This window comes from Malaclemys terrapin, chromosome 8 (genome assembly GCF_027887155.1).
Source record: "Malaclemys terrapin pileata isolate rMalTer1 chromosome 8, rMalTer1.hap1, whole genome shotgun sequence".
Lineage (NCBI taxonomy): Eukaryota > Metazoa > Chordata > Testudines > Emydidae > Malaclemys > Malaclemys terrapin.
Genome location: NC_071512.1, coordinates 38,561,107 through 38,583,458, shown reverse-complemented (window position 1 = coordinate 38,583,458; position 22,352 = coordinate 38,561,107). Strand labels below are relative to the sequence as shown.

The following is a 22,352-nucleotide window of genomic DNA, read 5'->3' as shown; positions in this document are numbered from 1 at the left end:
TGAAATGTGGGTTTCAGAGGGACTGGAGAGAAGAAGATTGCAATCGCCAGGACAGAAGATGGTGATGACCAGGATGAGCATTTTAGCTGTGGGCTAGAAAGGAAATGCGGGATCTTAAAGCGGTTATGGAGAAAGGCCTGGCAAAATCTGGACACAACCTGGATGTGTGAGTTAAGGCAGGGGAGTTGTCAAAGATGACCCACAGAATATGGGCCTCAGTAACAGGATGACTGTATTGTCAACAGTAAGACTAGAAAGACTAGTGAGGGTTTTGGAGGAAAATTGAGGGGTTCATATTTAGCCATGTTTCATTTAAGTTTGATGGTAAGACATCTGGGGGGAGATGGACACAGACTGAGTTAAGGGGCTGGAAGGAGGGAAGCAGGTAGGGTGGACAAGTTGATTTGTGAGTCATTGGTTCTAAGATGGTAGTTGAAACTGAGCCGAAAGATCACCCTGAGAGAATGTATAAAGGGAAAGAGGAGGGGGCCAAGGACAGAGGTCTTTGGGGCACCTGCAAAGAGTAAGAGAGGAGGATCTGGACCCATTGAAAGATGTTAAAGGAACAAACAGGGAGGTGGGATGAGATCCCCTGTAAGCTGTGTATGTGTACACACAAATTTTGACCGTGCATCGTGCTTTGTCTCCCCTACAGATTGTGGCAGAGGAGCTCTCCCAGGACTGTTTCTGGACCAAGGTAAAAGAAGATCGATTTGAGAACGATGAGCTCTTTGCCAAGCTAACGCTCACCTTCTCTGCCCAGACTAAGTGTAAGTGCTGTGCGCGGTGTCACTCCAGCTTCTTCAGTCAGCATTGAAGAGTGGGAGGAATCTGGGAATGCATAACTTTATTCAGAAGGAATACAAAGGAGCTAGCTGCCAAGAGGCTATCTGCCATGTAGTGGGAGGGAAGTTAGGCAAGGAGGACTTCTCAGTTGGCAGTTGAATGCCTTGATAGACCAGTCTTTTCATGGTGATTTTGTGATCCTTTTCTTTGGCATTTGAGCACTGTGCTGGAATGGGAACATGTGAGGTAGGAGAAGTTCATTCTAGGATGTGGTATTGGGGAGGGAAGGATAGTTCAGTGGTTTGAGCATTGGCCTGCTAAACCCAGGGTTGTGAGTTCAATCCTTGAGGGGGCCACTTAGGGATCTGGGGCAAAAACAGTACTTGGTCCTGCTAGTGAAGGCAGGGGGCTGGACTTGATGACCTTTCAAGGTCCCTTCCAGTTCTAGGCAATAGGATATCTCCATATATTATTATTATTATTATTATTATATTTATTATTATTGTCCACTTGGTCTAATTTTCTTTTCCCCTCTCCTCGCCCTGCTTCCTGTTCTGTGGATTCATTGGGCCGCTACCTGCAGCCTCCAAGGGTGAGTAGCATCAACCTGTCTGAGACTGCTTTGGGGAGACTCTACCATCTGAAAAGCAATTCTGCTGAGAGGAGGAAGTGATTACTGCTCAATGAAAAGGTTCCTTAGGATGGGGTGACTAGCCTGGGGGAACCTCAGAAAGAGGATGCTGGAAGTAGTTTCCGTCCATTAGCAGGCCTTTCCCCTCTTACTGCAATAGTATTAGTGATGGTTCCTGAGTGTTTGATTTACTTATCAAATACAGCTGAAATTCTCATACTCTTACCCAAGTATGTGTCGGGCTCCTCCATGAGCCCCAGGCTCCCTTTCCCTCAACTCTCATCCTTTTAAAGGAGTTGAGAACAGGATGCACAGATTTTGCTTCCACCCCACGCCCCCTATTTTCTGTCTAGTGTAGCAGTGATGTTACCATATTATGTAGTTACAGGGTTCCCCCACCATGAGTTCCTTCTCTAACTGATGCAACAGTCACCTAACTGCAGGTGTTTGCCAACTGTGTCCTCTCTGAAGCTTTACCCCGAACTGAGGCTCCTTGTTTCTTCTGGGCCTTTGCTCTCCCCTCTGTGTAACGCCTCGTCTGTATTGGGGGTGAAAAACAAACAAACACACACACACGCTCTTTGTCTGTAAGGGTGAAATATTACTCTTCCTCCTCCTCTCTTTGGGCTTCATGTCTGTAGTTGGGGTGCCAGATCCCCCTCTGAAGTGTGAGATGAATCTTTTCCCCTACCTTTGTCTGTAGTGCAGGGCCCCTGCCTGGATGGGCTACAATGGATGGAAGAGTTTGTCATGTTGCTGATTGAGATTGCAGCTTGGCTGATAAATTGGCTGCTTCATCTCCTCTCTGCTTCTTTGTTTTATTTAGATGTTCATCTCGACCCCTGATGAGTGGAGCTAATAAGCACAGCTTCAAACCCTCTGTCCCTCTCCCCTTCCCCAGCAGAATTAGCATATTTATAGACAGTATAATTTTTCCTCTTTAGCTGATCTGATGGTGCCAGGCTGCACTTCAATTTGTTTCAATAAGAAGCTTGACAGGCTGCTAGGTGCCTCTGGCAGCTTTCAGGAAGTGACTCACACATTTGCATAACAGAAAAGTTCCCTCAATGCTGCAATGAAACCCTGTCCAACCTCGTTGGCTGCTCACAGGAGACCTGGCCAGACTCAGGATGCTGCCTACTGCTGGCATGCCACTCTCAGATGTTCCCCCTTCGTTCCCTCCCAGCTGCCTGAGCTGAGCACAATTTTCACAGCTGCTCTTGCAAAGGCATCTGGGCAGTCATAGTCCCAAATGAGTGAAAACCTTGCACAGGTTTGGAGTAATTGCCTTGAACGAGGTGATGAGGGAGCTCCTGTCCCTTCCCTAAGAGGTACCTTCACCCAGTTAATAGGGCAGAGGAAGGCCCACTCTTTCCTGTCATTGATGCTCTTCTAATGCCACATGTCCAGGATATGTCCCACCTAGGAAGAGGGCAGATAATCCTCCCAGGATTGCATATTGTTTCTGTCAGAGGAAGGGGGCAGCAATACTCAGTGTGGGAGGGTGGCAGTGGACTGCTGGAGTCCATCAGTGCTGTATCGTGCTTTCCTTGGTCTTCTCCCCCAGATGATTGTCTTTCAAAGCCTTGCGTTGTCCTGGGTGATACTGGCTCTTTCTGCTTTCTCTGCAGATGAATGGATTAGTCTTGTGCTGGCCGACAGGCTGCACTCTAATTGTTATGATTACCAAAGAGTGCATTCTGGGTGAAGGGAGGAGGGTTTGGTTGTTGTATGAATTTTCCTCAGTTGTGCTTGTGGGATCTCTATTAGTCCATTTTCCCAAACTCTCACGGCCACCTCTGTGGGTTCCAGTCTCATACTCACATGTCTGGTGACTGCAGGCATTTAGGTGGCAGGCTAGCAGATTCTGTACTTGCAATGGCAAATACTCCTTCCCATTCTACCTCCTAACCACCCTTGCCCTGACTGAGCTGCTCTCTTGTATAGAAACCCCCATGCCTTTTAGGAAGGATTCCTGGACTTTTCTGTTGAAAGGGTCTGACCCTCTTTCACCAGTGGCCTCAGAGCCTCTTTTAGAAATGATCTGAAGTCAGCAGGGACACTCCCTCCCTCCTAAGTAGTTGTTGTAATGAGACTTCACAGTTCCTCTGTTTCTAGCATTCAGGGCTTGTCATGTCAGGAAACAGTTCTTAGAATATCAGGGTTGGAAGGGACCTCTGGAGTTCATTGAGTCCAATGACTAATCCCCAGACAGATTTTTGCCCCAAATCCCTAAATGGCCCCCTCAAGGATTGAACTCTCAACCCTGGGTTTAGCAGGCCAATGCTCAAACCATTGGGCTATCCCTTCCCCTTGCCCCCCCAAAGTATCTCTAGTGTTTTAAGTCAGAGTCTGACTGCTAGTTTAGGGAAGGTTGGGATCCTCAAAAGCAGTGCATAGGCCAGTCTTTACAAACAAATATCTGCACTGAGGTCATAACCTAGGCTCTGCTATGCAATCAAATGGTCCAGTATGCAGGGAAACCCAAGATGGGATGGCTAAAGTGCAGCCCTTGCAGCCAGGTTTAGCCTGTGGAGCTCTTTGCTGTACCCTGCTGCTGCCACCATACAGAGCCACAGTCTGCTCAGATCACAGTTCCACCATACACTCTTGATCCAGGGGTGTGGCCATTGGTGCCTGACTCTCCTTCTCTATGAAAGATGAGGCCACGTGCAGTATGCTCTCTAATGCAAATTCAGTGCAGCTCTGTAGCTTCTATTAAGTTTTCCCGTGTTTGGGCAAATTTCGTGACCCTCTGCACAAGGGATCCACTGTTAATCAGAGGCTTAAAGTGCTGTTTTTAAGCACCAGTGGATAGTGCCCATGAGAGCCTCAGTATGGTCTTCACACTGAACAGCTAGAATCAGGCCAACCCCAGGCATCTGTCATTTCGGGAAGAGTGAAGGGTGATCAGCTATTGAATCTGGGCAGTGTTGGCACACCTGGTACTGTATTGTGCAGTGGTAACAGAAAAAGGCAGGTTGTACAGTGCTGATGGAAAGCCTGAATGAGGCCCCAAGGTAGTGACTGGGGAAGGGTAGCTGCCTTTCTCACTAGGGTGGGCACTGTCTGAAGATGGTTGGGTTACTTAGCAGGGGGCTGTAGTGGTGAAAAGGTGTTTGGTGGTTTAGTGTCCCTGTCTCAAGGACTTCTGCTGTCTTGTGGAAGTACTCACTCTGAGTGACAGTCCGTACTCTGCATCTCCCAATTCCTACTTGCAAAGTTGGGGATTTGTCCTCTGGGGAGTGGAAACTAAATGGCTGAGGTGGGTAGCTTGAGTAAACTGTGCATGAAAGAGTTACTACTCTCCACTTTTCTAACTGTGCTGAATGAGTGAACATCTCTATTAGGCATTAAAGCTCCCCGAAGAGGCACCTCACACACTACTCCACAGGTAGACTCCACTTTAATATGAGCAGGGCACTCTTTAATTTTTAACTGGCTTTCAATTAAAACTACACAGCTGCACTTAGTTCTGTTTAATGGGTTTGGCAGTACGCTGTGTCCTGCTCTCTGAAAGGTACAAACTGCACTTGGCCATCTTCCTCCCCCCACCCCCACATCCTGCACTTGCCTGTGAAATATTTAACTCCGCTCCTTCCTTTCAGCTGCCACACTTTGAAAGAAAAGTTTAATCATTTCTACCCAGAGGGTAAAGAAGAATCTCTCCTCTGTATGTAAAATGAGTCTTGGAATGAGATGTCAGCAGAATGTCTTTTCCCTTCCTCTTTCCCCTTTTCTCTCTTTTTCCCATGCTTCAGTGACTCCAGCTTTCCCTGACTTTTCTTTCAACTAGTCAGTCAGACAGCTGATGACAGTTCAATTATTTAAATACTGGGGGTCTTGTTTTTAATATCTCTCTCAGGGAAATGAGTGGTTTGGCAGGAAGAGCGATGGCTGAGCTGCCCAACCAGCATGCTTGTACCCACTGACACTTGCCATCCATTCCTGGTGTGCCTGTCACTGTTAATCAGAGAGGTGGCAGTATGCTGAACATTCATAGGCTGCCTTATCAGATCTTGGGCTCTGTGCCCCAGTGGACTTTCCTATCGACTTTTCTAATCCCATGCTTCATTTCTGCAACTTCCCATACTAAGAGAAATATGGTGCACGCAGAATAGGGTGAATGGAAGGGGCTCCCCCTCGGACAGTTTGCAGAGAGGTTTGTAGAGTGTTTAGTGTGCATTAACTGGCTGTCCACTCGTCCCAGTGGCTGGCATCTCTCCTTTCCTTTCTCCTGCTCTAACAGGTGGATGCTGAGGCTCTCTTCCCCATCTCACTGAGTGCTTTATGCAGAATATCTTTCAAAACTATTTAATATTTATGGAGCTAAAAGCAAATGGAAGGCAAGGCACTCTCCTCTGTCTGTACCAAGGCAGGTTCTTCTCCTCAGAGACTTGCAGCCTGTGAAAATTTCACAAGCTTGAACTGTGAGGGTGCTCATGATAAATCAGTTGCTTTCTCAACTGATTCCAAAATGAACTGAAACACAAATGGAATGCTGAGGGCAGCAGTGTCCTGGGGTCCCAGCTTCACTCCTCCCTTTGGGCTCTCATCATTTTGTGTTGGGACGTCAGAATTCCTTGGAGCTGCGCAGTGTGATAGAAGAGGTTGTGTCGAGCCAAGAAGCCATTGTGTGGGGGAGACAGCTCCTGTCCAAGAGTGTTGAGTGATGTTTCCTTGCCCTCCCTCTTCCAGGAGCTCCAATTCCCATCTATTACAGGGAATTTGCCTCTGTTCTGAGGAGAGGGTTTGTAGCTGTGCTCCATCCTAACAGCTATTGTTGTGACAGCATGTGAACATAGACGATATGCAAACAGGATACCTTGTCAGGACTATTAACACTGATCCCAGGGTACTCCTTTGCCCCGCTCCCAAAAAAGAGAATGGTTTTTTTCTTTGCAAATAAAACAGATACAAAATTCATTGAGAGGTTTTGACAAGGAGGAGGTTAATGTATGCTGGCTGAGGTGAAATTACTGAAGCTGAGAGCTTATGTTAGGATTGTGCTTCTCAGTCCTGGGCATACTTCCATATCAGCAGTTGGTAGGAGGGCTCTCTTTATTGCAGGTAACTGCAGAATACAGCCTTCTGAATGTCTGTTCCCCTACAGATCAGGGTCTATGTGCTGTGCAGGTTTCACTACCACTTTGGACCTGTTCCTGAAGTCCATTACCAGCAATGATCTGTGTCATACAGGAACCTGGTACCATGGAATCCTCTTCCAGTGTGGCACAGCATTCATAGCACTAAGCCCTTGTAAACAGAAGCTATTTGGGGTATTATTAAATGCAGAAATTGAACTGTTTTTTTCCACCATAACAACAGAGACACTTGCAATATCAACCACCCAATCTCCATCCTTAAATAGAAAAAATACCTACCCTAAGCAGAGTCTTTCCTGTTACCTGAAAGGTGAGAGAAGCCAGAGACTTCAAGAAGTCCACTAGAGACTTTGCTGTTGCTCATCTCTTCTATATACTACAACGATGGGCAGTAGTTCAAAACCTGAAGAGAGACAGTTTCTTAATAAAACCCTTTAGAGGCTGGTGCCTGTGTATTCTGAAACATGCTGCTCACAAATCTCTTCAACTTTGGATTCAAATTTTTCTGGGATGTTTTGTGTTCTACTTAGTCCCTGTTGCTCTCTGTCTGAGCAATAGAACACCAGGAAAGTGGAAAGGGAAGGCCCTTTGGATTTTAGGGTGCTGTGTACTCTTCCCTCCTCAAGATAAAGTGGGGGTAGCAGCTGGGATGCTGATATCACTTTCCCAAAGTGGGACAAACTCAGTCCCCGATCATGAATATTTCAGGTCACTCCCATCTCATTGCCCACAACACTGTGATAAAAGCCCTGCCAGCCCCACCGCCGAAGCTGGTAATTGCAAACACATGTAAGCACAATCCACCTTTGTGAAAACCTGCCGAAAAATTGATGTGTTTGGGGAGTGCTGGTGCCTGCTGTCGCTGAACGCAAGAGCTGTGGCTCACGCTGCAGTACCTGCAGTGCAGCTCAGCTCTTCATGGCAAGTGAGGGAAAGGGAGAGCCCTTGTCCTTCTGTTTGGATTGCATTGTTTACCTGATCTGATCTGACATACCTTGGCCACCAGCCCAGCAGAGGAAGGCCTTTAATCTCTGTGTGTGCATGTATGTGGGGGGTGAATTAGCTCACCCCATTAGCGTAGGTGTCAAATGGGGTTGGACACCTATGAGCAAACCACTTCTGTTAAGTGTAGTTTTGAGGGGACCCTTTGTGGTCCTCTCCAAGCTGAGTGTGTGTGAGCCTGTACTACTCCGATTGTAGCTCTGGCATAAGGATTCAGTAATATTCCTACTGGTTCTACAAAACTGGTCTAGAGGGGCTTGAAGAATGTCCCTTCTCTATCCAAAGCCAGGGCAGTTTCAGGTCATTTTTTTTAATAGTGAAACCAGCATGCTATCATAAGTAAAGCAAACTTTGTTTGAGGCAGCCCCTGTGAGCCCATCCCCTCCGCTCTACTGGCCCTTGCTGGCTTCGTCAGTGTCACTTTCCTTCATTCCTGTTTCTCCAATACTTCATTCTTTGTAAATGTCTCTCTAATGCTCTCTTGCTCTTTCTTTCTCATGTGGCTTTTCTGCCTGTCTCCTCACCATGATTTCTCCTCCCTGCTCTTCCTCTGCCCACTTGGGGTGGGAAGCTATCGTGCATGCCTTGATCATTTCCCACATGTAGGTGGCAAGTGTTTTAGAGAGAAAATTTGTGGGTGTCACCCTGCAGGTGTGGGTTCGTCTGCCAGCAGGAGTGAGACTTGAGTTAAAGGAGTTTATCTCCGACTGTTTAACAGACCCCCAAACACTGGAGACATGTGGGCTGGATTCCATTTCCAGGGCCATCTCCATGCTGTGGGGATGGGGGTTTGAGAACACATGCTCTGTATCTGTCTGCCCCTTCATTCAAGCACTTCTGTCTCTGAAGCAAAATAATTGAACCCTTGCTCTGCTCTTCCAAATTTTGTGTATAGATGGGCCCAGAAGTGATTGACTGGGAAGGGGTCGGTATTCTGTGGGCCCTGAGGTGGATCCTGTTGGCTCTGCAGGCCTGGAATAACTGGCTGTGAACAGCTGCAGAGCTCTGTGGGAGCTAGGAGCAGCAGGCTTGTTTTGCACAGCTTGAATGTGCACAGACATTGTTAGTGCTGTGGATGACTGTGTTTCTGTGTGTGGGGAAGTTTTTTGGATCACCAGGGTTTCCTCAGCTTCCATTATTTGCTTCATTGCTTGTCAAACACAACTCCTGCCCCAACACTAGACAGCAAACTCATCACTACACTTGCTTATCCGAGCAGTGCTACTTTGCGTTACCTCAGATAATAAAAATCTACCTGCATCTTTGTGCCTGCCCTGCTTTGGTGAGGTCTGTGTTGTGCCTGCTGCTTTGTCTGTCTTAGAGCCAGACAGTTATGGCCTTGGTCTCCCTAGTTTTTCTACTCTTTTCCTCTTCTTCTGGAGGGTCAAATGCTTGTTTCTGAACTGACATTTACTGCTGGGAGCCTCATTATTCCATCCCCAGACTCAGCTCTGATTCAGACAGGTTCATGCTGCTGCAAAGGTCACAGGGGCAGGAGAACTCCCAGCCTTTCTTTCTCTCCTGCTACTTCTGCCCTAATTACCCTCTAAAGAGCTGTATCTCTGCTGGCCCTTTGTATATTGTATTTGAGATCAGCACAGGTGCTTCTATCAACCAGACCATATAGAATATCTTGCACTACTTATTCCTTTTATTTGCGTGCCAAACAGAGATCATGAAAGTCAGTTGTTTAGATGTAGTATTAATGAGGCAAAGGCTTCTGTGAAGTCCTACCTCATTTATTGCACACCATATAGTAGTGCATGAGGCACTGTACACCATACTAGGTCGTTAATGAATGAAGCAAGGGCTTGTGTGGTGCTGAGCCTCCTACACTGTGCACTCCACAGTGTGCACTATAAATAAAAAACTGATTTGATCTTGTGAAATTTATTGGCCGGACAAGCTACGAGTGCAAGTATATATGATAGCTCAGATATCTGTCACAAGATAGCTTAGTAATTCATCAAGGCTTTCCACTAGTGATTGGGATTTAGTAGTAGTGTCCCCTTGCCCTATGGCAACTTATTGCTCTGTTGATGTGTCAGGTTCACCAGTGTGTTGCTGGTTCATAGGGACAGGGTGGTGTTTCTCACACTGCAGCTGCCATTCCCCAGTTCTGTAGTACATGACACTTTAGACTCTTGGAGGCTTGTTCATTTGTCAGAGTCCTGATCTTTGGGCCCTCAGTGCACAGTTATCTCCTGAGAACTGGCTCCTAACCTAGATGCAATTGCCTCAGTAATGGAATGCCTGTCCTCAAAGGGTATCAGACTGCACAGAGCTGATAAGGAGACCCACTGTCCTGTTTGGAAGATCCCAGATATGGAGCGGAGTGAAATGTTAATAGGAGGCTTAGTGACTGACCAGTAAGTGCTCCAGGCTAGAGAAGCATCTCCCTGAGATCATTACTTCACACTGCTGTCCCCACTAATACCCATAAGCTTGCATGCTAATGCTTTTTCTCCTTCAGTCTCACTGTTCATGGAACAGCGGATATGATGGCGGGACAGAGTGCCTCTGCAGAGAAAGCTTTTCCAAAATCTCGGAGGCCCTATCTGGGGAGATTCTCCTAGGGTGGAGCAGACCACTCTTCTGTATGGTGGCACCTGTTCCATGCAGTGAGATGCAGATTTTCCATCCTGGGAGGATTCCATGAGATTCCTTGTTACTTAGAAAGCAAAACTCTAGGAGACCGCCCTGCTGCGAGGGAGGGAATGATGACAGCAGGGGTGAGAGAAAATGCCCTGCCATTGTAGAAGGAGATGTGGGTGAGGGTGGCATTGCCCTGCCCGTATGTAGGTAAGAGATGGCTGAATGGGCTTGACAGATCTGAGCTGCTATCATTATTTATTGAACTACATTAAAAAATTATTGGTGGAGAAATAGGGTCTTTGTCTGTGTGATGTTCCCCTGGTGTTATCTGGACCGGTGATCTGCTAGGTCACTCCAATCCTCGACTCTGGGAGCCGGCCTTACCCTGCTCTGCTGTGAGAACCCCCACACCCGGGCTGTTCACGCACAGCCTCTGCCAGGTAAGCTGCTCCCAGCTACATGAGTGAGCACTTTTGGCCAGCCGCTGCTTGGATTGTGCAACCGAATGACACTAGCCAATATCTCTGGTCCCAGACACAATCCTAGGAACCTCCGTTTTGCAGTGTCCACTGATGCCCGCTGGACGCTGCAAGCTAATATGAGTTTGTCAATTTAACATATAAATTGATATGTACCAGGCTTGTTATCCCAAGGGGAGTCTCTGACACACTTCAAATCAAATGCACTGCTTCAGGTAGAATAAACAAAGTTAGTAACTACAAAAAATAGATTTTAAGTGATTATAAGTCAAAGCGCAACAAGTCAGATTTGGTCAAATGAAATAAAAGAAAAACACATTCTAAGCTGATCTTAACACTTTCAGTGCCCTTACAAACTTAGATGCTTCTCATCACAAGCTGGCTGGTTGCCCTTCTGCCAGGTTCTCCCTTTTGATCAATGCTTCAGTTGCTTGGTGTGGTGTCTGTAGATGTAGGTGGAAGAGAGAGAGAGAGAGAGCGTGGCAAACATCTCTCCCTTTTATCATGTTCTTTCTTCCCTCTTGGCTCCCTCCCCTTCAGAGTCAGGTGAACATTATCTCATCATAGTCCCATAGAATCATAGAATATGAGGGTTGGAAGAGACCTCACGAGGTCATCTAGTCCAACACCCTGCTCAAAGCAGGACAAACCCCAACTAAATCATACCAGCCAGGGCTTTGTCAAGCCTGACCTTAAAAACCTCTATGGAAGGAAATTCCACCTCCTTCCTAGGTAATCCATTCCAGTGCTTCACCACCCTCCTAGTGAAAAAGTTTTTCCTAATATCCAGCCTAACCTTTCCCACTGCAACTTGAGACCATTACTCCTTGTTCTGTCATCTGGTACCACTGAAAACAGTCTAGATCCATCCTCTTTGGAACCCCCTTTCAGGTAGTTGAAAGCAGCTATCAAATCATCCCTGCAAACTAAACAATCCCAGTTCCCTCAGCCTCTCCTCATAAGTCATGTGTTCCAGCCCCTTAATCATTTTTGTTGCCCTCCGCTGAACTCTTTCCAATTTTTCCACATCCTTCTTGTAGTGGGGGCCCAAAACTGGACACAGTACTCCAGATGAGGCATCACCAATGTCGAATAGAGGGGAATGATCACGTCCCTCGATCTGCTGGCAATGCCCCTACTTATACAGCCCAAAATGCCATTAGCCTTCTTGGCAACAAGGGCACACTGTTGACTCATATCCAGCTTCTCGTCCACTGTAACCCCTACGTCCTTTTCTGCAGAACTGACCAAGGGAAGGGGAATCCAACAGATCCTTTGTTGCTGCCTAGGCCAGTGTCCTTTGTTCCTGTGAGGCTGGGCTGGGTTTGTCCCATACATGCCCTGATGAGGTGTGAACTGCCCCTCTGCTCCCGGAGAGCTTTGCCTGGGCTTGTTTTAAGCCATGAGGACACATTTTCAGCCTCATAACTATATACAGGAAATTACAACCTATAACATTACTGTATTATCCACCATGACAAACTTTGCATTGGATATCACACAATCATATTATAAGTATGAACATGGGGGTGCAGGGTGTTCTCCCGAGATACAGAGTGTCACAGTCTGTGGCTGGGACCTTTGTAGGTGGTAGCAAATTGCCTCTTATCTCCATTCAGTTTTCCCATTGTGAACTAAAATTTCCCTACCAGTTGTTGTGTCCAGTAGGTGGCACTCCTGGCTTAGAAATGGGGTTTTGTGATCAGATTGCTGGCTCTGTGGCAGCTAGTTTCTCATGCTGTATCCATTTAAATGGGTGAGATTGTAATGTCTCACTGAAATGCACACTGCAAAATACTTAATTGCAAGACAGAGAGAGATTAAACCCGGTCTTCAAATGAATCTCAAGTGAACAAGGTCAGGCAGGATCTGCAGAAGACTAAATGCACCCCATGCCATATGCATGTATTTAATTAATCGAGGAGAGCATTGCATCAGGTGGAATGCTGCCCTTTACAGAGCAACCTGATAAAGAGTGGTGAAGCGGAGTGCAGTCATGGACAACCTGTCGACTTCTGTTGCTGTGACATGTAATATTGAGGTTCTTGCTTAGCCAGGGTGTGTGTGCATGCTAGATGGGCTTTACCTTTCAGGGAAGGGGTTGTTCTATTTTTCTTAAAATTGGTTGAAGTTTAACTTTCAATGGCAGGTCTTTGTATAAACTTCCAAAAACTTCACACATTGCTCTATCTTTTATCAGACTGTCTGCCGCATGGCACTTGCATGGGGATCTCGTAGGCCTTTTCCATCTCTAACTCCTATGAAAGGGAACATTGCAGAAGTTGGGAGGCAAGGGATTAAGAATAATTTCTCAGCTGGACAGTTCAGCAGCAGACCAGCGTACTGACCTGGATAATAACAGGTGGATACTGAGAACTCAAGAATCAGACTCTAGATGTGGGCTGACACTTCAGCAGTGGGATTCAGATTAATTTCTCTCTGAGTAGGTAAATGCCAGTTGACTGCTGTCAGAGAAGGCTTCATGGAGGAATAGATCTTCCAAGAACAACACTTAGGCAGAACAAGTGACATTTACTGGTAGCTATAGTTCAAACTTTGCACCGAGTCCGTCAGTGAAAATAGAAGCAGATTTCAAATTCCAGAGTAGAATCTTATTGTTTTGAGGGATGTTTAATTTTGTCGTGTAACTTTTTGGTCTTTTCAGCATCCCCATCACCTTTCCCTTTGCTAAAACTGAGTTCGCTGACTGTCTCTTTCAGGAGTGCCTGTTTGAGCAAAACTCAGGTGTTCCTATTAGCTTGTGTGAGGGAGCTCATCAGACTTCCCAGAACAGCCTGTTCTTTTGCTGGGACTAAGAGTTTTTTCTTGATTTGTGATGTTTGTTAAGAGGACTTGGCTGCTGGGCCTGTGAGCTGAAATCCGTCTCTGCATTTCTGTAGTTGTTGCCATTTGATCTGCAAACTGGCTGGATTTGCTTGGAGTCCAGACCAGTTCCCATTAATGTTCAGCTGCTCTTGCAGTATGCTGGTACACACTAGGGAAATTTGCTGGGACCAGGGATCTGTAATCTTCTCAAACTGGGACAGGCTATGTGCATGTTTTGGGGGAAATAATTTGTGTGCTTTTTAACCTCTCCTCTGCTCCTCTGTCAAAAAGTTTACTGTCTGGCTCTAGTCAGCCATGTTCAGCATGTGTTGGGTGGCTCTGAGCCCCCTAGGGTGTGGTGCGTGTGGGGTTAATTCCCTGTGCAGCACAGAGGTCTCTGAAATGCTGGCTGCAGTGTATGCTTGGCCCTTGCAGGCTGAGTAAAGAGAGCCAGGCAGCCATCACTTGCTCCCATTGCTGTCTCTGCCTGTTACAATCTCAGCTGACTCCCAGTGCAGCTTTAATTAATTGCGCTCACAGTTAGCTTCAGGGCATGCACTTTCCTTTGATTTGATGAGCCTCACTGCAGCATGAGTGAGCGATTCTGAGCTGAAGGTAGCACAGAAAGTTAATGAAGCTGGACTGGTATCCCCTGCCCGTGGAGCTGTGCCAGGCCTGGATGTTGGTCCCTACTCCCCACACCTGAGGCATGCCAGGGCCCTTCGTACAGTTCTTAGTTAATTAACCAGGAAGTTATTCCTTCCTTCTTCCTCCTCACCCATCGGTCACTCTGGAATAGTCCTCCTCACCCAGGACACTCTCTTGACCTACTCTGGAGAATGTCTTCACTCAGCCCCCCCATTGTGAACATAGTACACCCTCAGTTGCTTTGGGGGTGGGTCCCAGCCACCCACTGCTGTGAGTAATGGGGATCTTCCTGCCAGGGCCCCCCACCCTATCTTCAATTGAGGGGATGGGGCCTTCTCACCTCTGTTGTGACCTGGGACCAGGTGTCTGTCCACCCCCACTAGTTACATAAAGGGAGCCAGGATTCAGCAGGTGCTGAATAAGGTAAATGTGACAGAGAGGCAGGAAGTGGGGCAGGTTCAATAAGAGGGAGCAGCTGAGAATGAAGAGAATCAGAAAGGGACATTAATGGAAGTAGAGGTGGTGGGGAAACGGGGAACCATCCAATTCCATACTGACATATGACTCCAATGCACTCTTATTATTGGGGCCCTGAAGAGACCTATAGCACATAGCTGTATGTATCAGACCAGCGACCCATCTAATCTAGGGTTTTGCCTTTGGGAGTGGCTGATACCTAATGTTTAGAGGAAAGTGACACCCCTTCTCCTTGAGCAGAATGCACACTCACATGCAGAGAAATTGAGCCTGTAACCAGTGCTGACAGTTCATTCCCAGCATGGCTAGTGGGACCTATTTCAGCAATCCTCACCTTCCTCATTTCAACCAGCAGATGGTGCCCAGAGCATATAATGCCTGAGAAATGGTGACTGTTAATCAGGGAACACTAAAGCAGCCCTGTACAGCTTTGATTTGACTGTAGCTGTTCCTGATGCAAACTGTCTAGATGAGTTGCTTAATTTTGTAAATGTTCAGCAAAATGATGCTTTCTGAAGGGTGACAGAGCTGGACAGGCCCCATTAGGTCACCTACTCAGTCTCACAGGAACTAATGCAGGATTGGTTGCTACAGCACATTTTCTGGGGCTTTCTTTGATCGATGTTGAAATGTCCCAAGGGACAAGGCTTCCAGCATTTCCTTTGGAGATAGTTTCGCAGAGCGTTGCAGGAGTGGCTGGCTGATGGCCAGCATTAATTTCATCCCATCACTACTAGTTACACCCTGTGTGTCACCCTAAGTAATCCCTCCTCCCTCTTTGGGTTAGCATCCCCACCCTCTGCATATCATCCGAAGCAGTCTCTCTCCCTCTTCAGAGCTAACACCCTTCTGATGTTCCTGGGCCTTTAGTAGCTCTTTATTCAGGTTATATAGAGTGAACTCATTTAAGCCGCATCTAAGGACACCCCACCCTTCCCTTGCCATTGGCATGAGGAGTGGGGAGCGTAGCTTGGAATGCACTGACAGAGGTAGGAAAGGCTGAGTTTGTATTTTAATCACTAGCCCATGTACAACTTCTCAGTCAGCTATGCTGGTGCTGTCTCTTTACTTGCAGAATTCAGGTAGAGGGGAGATCTCTGAGATTCTCCATTGCACCCAGCTCCTTTACATTGCTCTGGCAGAATACAGGGGTACAATTGACCCCAGTGGTAATATTTACTTTGTGTGCCCCCCATCGTAGCCCCTGGTATAGGGAGTGTGGTGAAGGCAGGCCAAGGGACAGATGTGCGGCATAGTCAGAGTGTTACTGCATTCTCTGCTACTTCAGGGACTTGGCAGGGCTGAGAATATGGAGAGTGAAAAGGTGTCTTAAGGCCATCTTTGCCTCCTCCATTCCTGTGCTGAGTGCATGAACCAATTAACAGTTAGTAGACCCACTGGGTGTAATCTCACTACTTGCCTCCCTCCTCAATGGCCAGCACAGGATCATTCCTTACAGTTCTTTCATCAGGGCCTTCCACCTTTCCATTTGGATGAGAGTTCTGCTGCTTAACAGTTCTCCCCACTTGGAAAAGGTTCTATTATTCAGCCTGAGTGTTTGCTTTCCTGTTGCCTCCTGTTACTCCTAGTTTACTCCCCTATGACCCACCACAATCCGTTCCTCTCCTTCCTTTTAGCTTGCATCTTTCAGATATTTGTAGACAGATGTAGGAGACAGATTCGGTCCCTTGCTATGGCCTGGCAGTATAAAGGAGCTGTAAAGCAAAGCAGAATGGAAATTTCCCCACACTGAAGCAGTGAGGGGCCAGTACAGGCAGTACATCCCCTGTGGGCATTCTGGGACAGATTAAGGGCAGGAGGGGCAGTAGCCAGAGCAGTTTCCACTCTGGCTATTCTGGGCTGTAGAGCAGCCCTTAGGTATCAAAATGCCAGGCTGCTGTACTTAGAGCAATCCCTAGAATTGCTTTCTTATACTGTGGGTCATGTCAGCCCCAAGGCATCCCAGAATTAAATAAATGCAGAAGCAGTTTAAAGCCACCTTTGCACCTTCATCTCTGGACTTTGATTCCTGTGCTGCACCTCCTGAGAGGCATAGCACAGAATCTGGGCCCATGTCACCTTAGGGAAGTTGTTTGCCTGGGCTAGCTATGTATTTAGCTGTATTAATCTCTCTAAATCCATCCCTGCTGGTGCAGTTCTGTTGCTCTTCAAATTCCTTCCCGTTTATAAAGATCTTTCTTTCAATGTGATGCCCAGATTTGAACCCAGCTGTAGTTATACTTCTCTATGCCATGTTGTTGGTGTCTTTGCATAGGCAGCCCCTAATCACATTGGCTTCTTATTCTAATGCTGTGTTGTATTCCAAACTCCAATCAAAGCCTACTGTCAGTGCTAGGGGTACCTCATCCCCCCCTCCCCCTCCCTCCCCGTTTCTCCCTCCTGTGGGATCTCAGGTGTATGACTGTTTTTTCTGGAGTGTATTCATTTCATAGAATCCTAGAATATCAGGGTTGGAAGGGACCTCAGGAGGTCATTTGCATTTGTCCACGTTAAATCTCATGTTATCAGATGTCAAAGGCTCGAACTTGTTTTTGTTTCAGAAGGATTTGGGAAGTCGGAGAGCAAACAGGCAGTGTCACAAAGGATGCAGGTGTGACCTGCATTAAGGTAGAACTTGCAGGTATGGGATGGAGTTCTGGGCCCTTGCTGTGGAGAAGTCTGTAGGTATTTGGTGCTGGGGATAATAGTAAGCACAGCTATGAGGATGGCCAGTGTGTTGCTGCTACAGACTTGGACACTTCTTGTAGTGACTGTTTGCGTCAATTTAGTTTTGTGAAAAGAAGAACAGGAGTACTTGTGGCACCTTAGAGACTAACAAATTTATTAGAGCATAAGCTTTCGTGGACTACAGCCCACTTCTTCGGACTACAGCCCACTTCAGTTTTGTTAGACTTTTCTAACCTTACAATCTCTTTAGAACTCATCAGAAGCAAGGTGCAGTTTTCCCTTTGAACACCAGGTGGCACATGGATCCGTTTGGTTTTTGCCTAACCCTTTGTTTCACTGCTGGAGTCTGAGGTTGATGCAATAATTCAGAGAAGTGAGCTAATTTTCCCCAAGTTTTGAACTCCTGTCTATGTGCCCCCCCCCTCCCCCCCCAACAACAACAGAATCCTGGGGAGAGGGAGGAAAATGAAACGATGAGGTGGAAGCACCGTGATGCACCCACTCAGCGTGCCAGGGCAGCCTTTAGAAACACTAACTGAATCCTTACGCCATCACAGTATCTTTGGCCTGGTCTACACTGAGGGGGTGTCAATGTAAGATACGCAACTTCAGCTATGGGAATACCGTAGCTGAAGTCAAGATATCTTATACCGACTTACCTCCCGTCCTCACGGCGTCGGATCGACGGCCGCAGCTCCCCCGTCGACTCCGCTACCGCTGCTCGCTCTGGTGGAGTTCCGGAGTCGATGGGGAGCACATTCAGGGATCAATATATCACATCTTAATGAGACGCGATATATCGATTCCCGATAAATCGATCGCTACCCGCCGATATGAGCCTTTGTGTGAGGCTCAACATCGGCACATCAGTTACACTGTCCCTCAGCTAGCAGCTACTGCCACCCACATTGTGCCAACCACACAATGGATGCTTCCTGCACACCCTTTCAGTGTCCTCCTGGGCTACATGGCCTCGTAGCTCAGGCCACATGGGCAGCACTGCTTTCCTGAGCACAATACCCCAAATCATACTTGTCCAGTGGGCAGTGATCCTCACACCTTACTACATCCTCCACTGACACTTGGGAGCTTCAATCACATGGGCATAAGTTGCCCTGCTTGATTACACTCCCAGATAATATCTGCCACAGGGACACTGATAACCCAGCACAAGCTGGATGCTGTGGTCCTAGGCACATTGACCCAGATCATACTAATCACACCAACATCCTTATGCAGCCCTGCTGGGTTAAGATAATATTTGCCATGTGGGCAGCAATCCCTGCACACCCTTAGGCTGCCATTCCCAGGCAGATGTAACCTTAAGACAGAGCAGGGAAAATATCCAAAGGAGCCCAGGTCTCACTGAAACTCAGTGGTGCCTAAATCACTTTTGAAAATGGATTTTAGGCTTCTAAGTCACTTTAGGTGCTTTTGAAAATTTTGCCCGATGTATGGATCCAGATGGCAGCACTTCTTTTACTACTCAGCTGGTCGCTCTTGGTCCTCTGGGTACAGAGATGTGAACACGTTAAACCTAGAGTGCAGCACATGCTCCCACATGCCAGAACAGTGCCATCCTCAGATATACAGTGCATAGGTGGCATTAGTCCCAGTCCCTCCTGCTCACAAGTCTTTTCATATGGGTAACTCTGGCTCAGAAAATGTTAGAAGATAGTACTGGCCCAGTGAACCCAGTGGATAGAAGTCCCTGCCAGCAACTAAACTTGTACCAGATACCCACTAAGTGGAGACTGATACAAAAATTTGGGCAGAGACCTCCACTGAGGTTCAGAGAATAACTCAGTGAGAAGCCTATCTTTGCTGGGCAGAGATGAATGTTTGTATTCTTACTGGGATGGGAACTGTCTTTTATGTCCGCTTCTGTATGGAAGGTGTCTGATCAAACTGAAACCCACCCCAGAACTTCACAATTGTTAGTTACATGGTCCAATACTCAACCACCTTTCTGGCTGTTATTTTTTGGAGAGTCCTCTAGTTCCTGCCTTTGTTGCCTATGGCTTCCCCAAGCACCTACATGGTGATACAAATATGATTTCTTGTCACTTTCACTTCTGTACAAGGGATTCTGAGTAGCAGCAGTAAAACAGGCAGAATTTTGTCAGTTTCACTTTGGTGCTTTCTTGCAAAGATGTCAGTCTGCAAACATGGGGACCATATGCTGAAAAACTGATTCATCACTCTCTGATGGCGAGGGCAACAGCATGAGTAGTGCAGGTGGTCTCAGGTATTTTTACCGCTATGTTGTCTAGTTCTGCTTTGAGTGGGGTTAAGCAATACCGTGGTAAAAATGCCTAAGCCCTGTGTACAATATGACCTCACCATTGTTACCGCCAGCAGAGAATCACAGGTGTGTTTTCACAGGGAGACACCCCAGCACAGACTCTCCTATTTGGAAGGCTTTCTTTCAAACCACAGATGCTAAGAACTGTTTTTAAAATGACAGCTTAATTTCTGCAGAATTGATTGCTTAGCACAGTGTTCCAGGGAAACATTCCCTGTCTGGTTTTCAAGCCCAACACTCTACAGTCTGCTGTTGCTGGGGAGGTAGGAGAGTCCACATTAAAGTGCACAATCCAGTGATGCAACACCAGTATTAGCACCTTTAGGATCCAACAGGCAGTGCTTCCTATGGTACCCCTCTCAGTCCCCTGGCCAGGTATACCAGAGTTGAGAGAGAAGGTAGCTCAGAGGCTATCTCTTCCCATAGTGCCACCCTTGTCACACAGAACCCTAACACATAGCACTTGCATCTCATGCCCAGTTACAACGCTGTCTACATGCTCCTGACATTGCCATTGTGTAATATGTTCATGTCTGGATAGCACCCAGTCCCTCGTAGTGCTGTTAACACACAGCACTCACACCGAATCTAGGCATGGTACCCAGGACCAGCCCAGCAGGGAGCGTTCCTTATAATACCCTGTGTCATCTCACGTAGCCACAAATCGAGACACAGAACCCAGTTGCGGCAATACTTCTTATGCTAATATTTGCCACATGTGGAGGTGGGCCTTCTTGGGTATGGAGCACAGAGTAGAAGAGGGAAGCTGGGGCTGGGATAGGTCCATGACTCAGGTCCACCTGGTTCCCAAAAAATACTGAAACATCAGCCTCTTTCCCTTCTCTACAGAAGCTGGTAATAGCAGCAGCTCTCACCAGCACACACTCTAGATTTGTGGGCACCAGGGATGGTAAACATATCCAGCTCAATGGGCACTCCTCCCTATTCATCCTTAGTATCTGGAGATTTCCATTACTTGCATCTGAAGAAGTGAGGTTCTTACCCACGAAAGCTTATGCTCCCAATACTTCTGTTAGTCTCAAAGGTGCCACAGGACCCTCTGTTGCCATTCATCCTTAGTGTCATCCATAGGTCCCAGTCACACCACCAATAATAGTCCCCTACTGCAATAAGCAAAGCTCCCTGCATTATTTACATTCCATCTGCAGATATATGACAGCCTGTAGGAATTTGGTACCTATGACCTAGAATGATGAGCCCAGTACTGGCATCAGTGTCATGGTATCAGGGCCATTGTTTGTAAGATTTTTACTGAGAACATTTAGTTTGGGGCTTCAGAGGAACCCTGAGTGAACTCCTTGCTGGGATTTACTCTGCTCTGGGATTCCTTAGCCCTGTGCCTTTTGGGGGCACCTTCTAGGACACATTAGCTTGGGAAATCCATGTTATTTTCTTAGGAAAATGTTTCCCTAAGTTTTAATGCTTTCCTGAGAGCTCCTGCTCTGCACCTCGCAGCCACCAGATGTGCGCAGTTGAGCCACTTTGGCTCCGGTTACTAGCAATGATATCAGAGGAATTGGATTGGAGGAGGAGGTCATCTGATAATCTGTAACCCGGGCAATGGTGCAGCCCCTTTCTCCACCCACACCCCCCTTCTCCTACCCTTCATCTGGCCTCCTTCTCAGAGACAAAGAGAGGAAAAGCAGGATTTATGCAGACAAAGGCTTTGCGGTGTTGGCAGGCCTCTCACCTTCCCCATCTGGTCCTCTCTTTTATGTTAAAGCCCCCTGGCCAGGATGGGGAAGGAGCAGCCTGGTTCACATTTCAGAGGCCCTTTGTCTCTCTTCTGAGCCTGACAGGAGATTTGTCTCCTTCCTTTTCTGTGTGTGATCTGAGATGACAATCAGGGAAGTTTTTCAATCTGCTGCCGGGCTGGCTTGGTGAGGGGGTGGGGGGCATCACTTGCACTCACACAGGCAGCTTTTGCTCTTCCAGGCTTTTGGATGTTTTCCTGCTATGCAGTTTGAGAGGAGAAATTGGTAGGTTTTGTGCTAGTGAATGAAACGGAGTGGTCTAGAGGCACAGTGGGTAAGGAAGGCACTATGTACACCCTGTCCTTGACTCCAAGTCTGAGATACTTTTGCTGTTGCACTTCACTACTACCTGCAGCTCTCTGACTGTCAGTCCTGGAGATCTCCTCCACAGCTCTGCCGGTGTACCTCATTCTTGCTCTGACACCCTCCCCGCTCGCCCCTCTATATTCCAGTCCTGAGTGCCCACACAGCACTCTCAGTGCACCTCCCTCTTGCTTTGTACTACACTCAGCTGTTCAGTCCTGGGCTCCCCACATGGCTCTGCCAGTGTGCCTCACTCCTGCCCTGCAGCAGGCTTTGCTTTTCCAATCCTGGACCCACCCAAATCTCTTACTTGTACTTTCCCAGCACTCCCTTGTTGAGTCACCTAGGGTGTGCTGGGAATATGCTGGGCCAGTAGTTACAAGTCCCTAAGATGTGTTTAGTCATTCAGACACAGTCCTACATTGCTGATATAATCAGAAACTGCAGTATTCTGTGTTGTTGCACCCCTCAAAAATATTCCATGCTGTAATTCTGTAAAAGCACCTAATATGCAACATCCTTGACTGCTCCTGTTCTATTCCCTCTGCCCAGATCTGCCCATGCATTTCAGTTCTGACCTCCAGCACCCCTGCTACTCCAGGCATAGAATCACTGATCCCTGGATTCTCTTTGTATTTCTAATATATTGCTATGATTCCTGCAACTGGTGCAGTCAGTTGAATGGCTGTAGGATTGAGTACGCCTTCCTGCTTCCCTCCCCTCCCCCATATA

At 47.3% G+C, this 22,352-nt stretch overlaps 1 protein-coding gene across 1 annotated transcript in view; it reads left to right on the top strand.

The window, feature by feature from the left end:
* Nucleotides 1-22,352, top strand: part of DIAPH1 (diaphanous related formin 1) — a 150,190-nt gene that overhangs the window by 88,318 nt on the left and 39,520 nt on the right. Inside the window, exon 17 of the mRNA XM_054038167.1 lies at nt 656-770. Within this exon, the coding sequence (XP_053894142.1) occupies nt 656-770 (115 nt within the window). The remainder of the gene's footprint in view (nt 1-655; nt 771-22,352) is intronic.